General features: G+C 40.7%; 1 protein-coding gene across 1 annotated transcript; it reads left to right on the forward strand.

Moving 5' to 3' along the window:
* Window positions 1-331: 331 nt before the first annotated feature.
* Window positions 332-1,260, forward strand: LOC122671364 (UDP-glucosyltransferase 29-like). Its single transcript, XM_043868569.1, has 2 exons — window positions 332-865; window positions 1,000-1,260. The coding sequence occupies exons 1-2, from the start codon at window positions 332-334 to the stop codon at window positions 1,258-1,260; spliced, it is 795 nt and encodes a 264-aa protein (XP_043724504.1).
* Window positions 1,261-5,240: the final 3,980 nt, after the last annotated feature.

Below are 5,240 nucleotides of genomic sequence, written 5' to 3' on the forward strand. Positions count from 1 at the left end.
CACATGCATTAACCTGATTTCCATTAAAGATCAGATCTCATCAAACTCAACCATCCAATTGGTAGAGCTCCCTCTTCCTTCCCTTCCAGACCTACCACCTCATTACCACACCACCAAAAACCTCCCACCTCACCTCATGCCCACTCTCAAAACCGCCTTAGACATGGCCCAACCAATCTTTTCTCATCTCCTCAAAACCCTAAACCTTGACTTGCTAATCTATGATTTCATCCAATCTTGGGCCCCCACACTATCTTCCTCCCGCAACATCCCAGTCGTCCATTTCTTTTGTGCTGGAGCAACAACTTTCTCCTTCTTATACCATAACTCCATGAAGCCAGGCGTGGAATTCCCCTTTCAAGCCATCTATCTCCATGAGCACGAAGAAGTAAAGATTTCAGAGATTATACACTCCTCTTCTAATGGCATCAGGGACATGGACTGGGTTCAACAGTCTATGAACCGGTCTTGGAGTTTCATCTTGATCAAGACATTCCGAGAGATTGAAGCTAAATACATAGATTACACATCTTCCTTACTAGGGAAGGAGTTTATACCTATGGGCCCTCTCGTTCAAGAACCGCTCGATCACGACGATGACCACTTTCACATAACAATCGAGTGGCTGAAAGAGAAGGATCGGTCTTCAGTCATTTTTGTTTCATTTGGGAGTGAATACTTCTTCTCAAAGGAGGAAATGGAAGAGATGGCTCAAGGGCTTGACCTTGGTGGGATGGATTTCATATGGGTGGTGAGATTCCCTCCAGGTATTCAAAAGAGTCTTAGTAAAGCTCTGCCTCAATGGTTCCTAGACAGAGTGGTTGATGGAGAGAAGGGGTTGGTGGTTGAGGGTTGGGCCCCACAGGCAAAGATATTACAACATTCTAGTGTTGGGGGGTTTGTGAGCCACTGTGGATGGAGCTCTGTAATGGAGGTTATGAAATTTGGGGTTCCAATTGTAGCCATGCCCATGCACCTTGATCAACCGATGAATGCTAGGTTGTTGGTGGATCGGAGCTTGGTGTAGGGGTGGAGGTGAAAAGATCAAGTGGTGGAGATGGAAAGTTTCAGGGAGAGGAGGTGGCGAAGGGGATTAGAGAGGTGGTGGATGGGAGGAATGGGGAAGAAGTGAAGAGGAGAGTTGAGGAAATGAGGGAGAAGATGACAAATATGGGAGAGATGGAAATGGATGCAGTGGCAAAGAGGTTGGTGCAGCTTTGTAGGAGCAATTATATAGAGGATGGATTGTTGTTATCTTAATGGGAAGTAGTTTTCTATTCGGGAGCATGGCTTGGGCCTATGCCACCACTCCCATGTGTATATCTCTCTCTTTCTCAAAACAAGGGGCAGAGGTGTTTCATATGGGGAGGAGAGATAGATTCATGGGAGTGCTGGTATAGGCTGCACTCCCGACAAAGTTCTTTTTCCCTATCTTAATTAAGAAAACAATTGTCTTACTTATTTACTTTATCTATAATCCCTTTTTGACCTTTAGCTTCAGTTAGGGATGATCCTAGGAATTTTCTTTTTAAGCTAAGTTGTATATGGAAAAATTAATGTACATACTCTTTTTATACTTTCTCTCATGTTTGATATTTTCTAATAATGCTCTCTTCTCCCTAATCATGTGGGTTTTCGGTATACGAATCGTAAAAAAAAGTTAAAATTTCAGCTCTGCGATTTCTAAATTATCCTTGCTTCCTTCCCCTCCTACACCCCCTTCGGTGGCACTCCACTCCCAGAATAATTCTCACCTCTAATTTTGCCGGCATCTCCAATTTCTCTAATAGGGGGAGTGGACCCCACCTTGGGCAGTGTTTTTGGGCAGGGGTAGGGTGGTCATTTCTGCCGCATGGGAGGAATTGAAGGGGGCAACGAATTGGAGGGGATAACGATTCCCATTCCCATAGCCTCTCTCTGGCACTACACAATCCTTTTTTCATGCAGCATTAGTGTTCAATTTAAAAAAAAAAATGTAACACGGGAGTTGTCTAAACATCACATACGACATAAGTAGGTTGAGGAACATTGGAAGAGACATTTTTAATCCCATGAGTTTGAGCATGCAAGAATTCGACCTATATTTTTTGAGCCACCACAATAACTTCAAAGTGGGTCCATTTTCTATTAGAGAACATAAATCATACCGAGCCCTCTACAAAATATCATGCAATAAAACCACAGAGATAAGAATATTCCCAGCTAAGATTTTTCCCCTGAGAGTTGAAATGATCACAACCTTGAATCCAAACCTTTATTTTTGTATTCCTTTCCGAGTGCACTTGATGAGATAAAGAGTTGCTGAACTAGGGTGCCTGTGCAAAAGAACAATTTAAAATAATATGAGCTGAATTCTCCTCAACTTCCTGACATTACGGACATATAGGGTCAACTAGCACTCTTCAATGAGCTAAACCTTCCCTCATGGTTAAACCATTCACACATGCTCACCATAGAAATTTCTTTATCTTTGGCAGTGTAGGGCACCTTCCTGATATTCCATAAAAAAAAAACCTGCTTTGAGTACTTTCCTCCCTTCTAATATACTGCACCACGCCCACAATGATTCAAGTAATAAGTGGAATCAGCAATGGAATTGACCTACGATTTAAGAAATCAACTAGAATCTATCAGGATTTGGCCAAAATAAGCCTTAACCCTAGAAAAGAGGGTGGGGCAAGGTTGCAGAGAGGGGTGGTTCATGGTAGAGGGAAAGGCGGGGTGAGAGATGGTGGTGGGGTGATGGGTAGGGGGAGATGCCAGAGAGAAGCTGTGCGAGTAAGGTACCCACCGGAGGGAATGGTGGGAGAGGAGGGGAGCTGGGGTAATTTAGGGATTTGAAATTAACAGGGGAGAAAGAGAAGTGGAAGTTTGTTTCTTTGGAGGAATCAGAAAAGAACATGAGTATGAAAGTTTGAGTAAATATATGATAAGTATAGGGTAAAATTTTCTCCAACTTTTAATTTTTTGAATGCATTTACACTAGCAAAAGCATGGTTTGTGAAACAGTCACTGACCCAATTCCTTAATCAATCCATTAAATTCTCTTCCCTATCTATATTATAATAGTTTATTCCCCTTCCTATTCTCAGATATGATTAATTGTTATGTAACCACCTGATCAAATTCTTAGGAGGATTGAAGATGGTTCAAGTAAGTGGAATCGACAATGGAATTGGTCTCTGATTTCATCGAAATCGATTGGAATCTATGAAGAATCGACTGCAATCAGACTAAACCCTTGAAAATCGGTGATCCAATTCCTCAACTCATGGACCAACCGGCATCGTTCTCCTCTCAGGTTCCCTGCCCGATCAGGTGCACAGGTTCCTCTCATAGGAGGCAAAAATGACGACCTCACCCCCTGCCCGAACACACTGCCCGGGTAGGGTGAGGTCGTCATTTTTGCCCCCCTATGAGAGGAACCTGCGCACCTGACCGAATAGGGAACTTGAGAAGAGAAAATTTTGGACCAACCGATTACTAGATCACAACAAATTCCATTTTAATATTTTATGTTCTACACTTTTTTTTTTATTGGGTAAAAATGTTTTACGGTCTACACGTGGTATGCTTATGTGCAACAAGATGGAGCAAAATCTTATCTATGCTACGTGGAAAAGTGATGTGATAATTTTTACCATTCAATATACATAAGAAACAATTTGAATTGATCATGCATCAAAATATTATATTCAAATTCAATCATGGGAGAGGATTGGGCATGCCTCTAACCCAAAGGAGGAGAGGGAGAATGACGCATGCTGGTGCCCAGCTTTTTCCCTTCAATCATATATCTTCTCATACATGCTCATAAACCCTCTTCATAATTTTTAATTTTTCAGTGTTTAATTGTGGTATGTGACAAGCTCTATCAGAGCTAGAACTAAACATATAAACAAGAGATCTTGAGGTTTAATTGTCAATAGATTTTGAATCCTTGTAGTGAAATAATTTTTGGCAATCTAGTAATACCTTCATGTATTGTTTGTTTATATTTATTTATTGAAGGCAATCTTGGAATCTTCATGTATTTTTTTGTTCATATTTATTTATTGATGTAATTCGACTAAAAATAATAATAATAGTTAATAAAATCATAATTCAAGGTTAACACATCTAGATATATTTTTTTTTTCTTGTTTTGCCTTGACTGCAAGACTCTGTAGAAGAAAAATTAAGTCCCTCCATTTTTCTCTTGAAATTGACGGTTTCAATTTAAGGAGAGGGTTTCCCACAAACCCAATGTGGGGAGGAATCTGCATACCACATCAACGATTGACCTAAAAAAAGTATCATCGGCATGGAGCCCACATATTTAGAACAACAGAAATAAAATATTAAAAAAAAAAAATCTATGTGAGAAGGAAGGAAACTGCACTATGGTGTTGAGGGAAAATAATTTCCTTTAAATTTATTACATAACATTTTGATAACAAAAAAGTGGCATAAAGCTCCCTAGGCCAATGGAATATCTCTTTACAGCCCATTCAATTCATCAAATTGTGTTAGCTTGTCCAAATGTCTATGGTATTCGCTTACAAGTGCAACTGTTAATTCCTTATTTTAGTCCTCTTCCCTCCACTCCTATTGAGCTCACAAAAATCATGGCCCACAAACAAAGTTGCCTTCTGTGATGTATTTATTTCTAGAGAAAGTTTTTATCCACGAATAGAGTAAAGTTCCTTCACTCATCTAGGGTTATTATTACTTTGTCCTACAATACACTCAAATTCATTGGCGAGTGATTCTCCATTCACCGTGGTCAAAGGGAAAGTGTCTCCTTTATATCTTTAAAGAATTGGTAGTAAGGGGACCGATAGAAAGCCCAATTAAATGGCACATTTTTGCCATGTGGCAACCTATATGATATTAAATTAGGTGTATAAAGAGGCTCCATTAAAATCCTCTCTAATTTCTTGATCGCCGAATGTGGTGCAGTTCGGGGTTGAGAGGACGACACCTGATAGGTGCGACATCCAACAGTGTGAGATCGATTGAGTCAGTTTATTTTTTCTTTTCTCTCGAGCTCTCCATTATTGGATGTCGTTCTTGCCAGATGTCGAGCTCTCAGCCCCACACTGCGGTACTTTTATAGGGAATTTGAGAGGATTTTTTCCACCAATCCACCATCCACTCCTCCAGCTGTGGCGAGAACTGGAGGATCCAATCCAGCAGGGTTGTTTGGGTCATTTCACAGGCGGGCCCCCCTGTTTTTGCCACATCATACCGCGACGTAG

This window comes from Telopea speciosissima, chromosome 1 (genome assembly GCF_018873765.1).
Source record: "Telopea speciosissima isolate NSW1024214 ecotype Mountain lineage chromosome 1, Tspe_v1, whole genome shotgun sequence".
In the NCBI taxonomy this organism is placed as follows: Eukaryota; Viridiplantae; Streptophyta; class Magnoliopsida; order Proteales; family Proteaceae; genus Telopea; species Telopea speciosissima.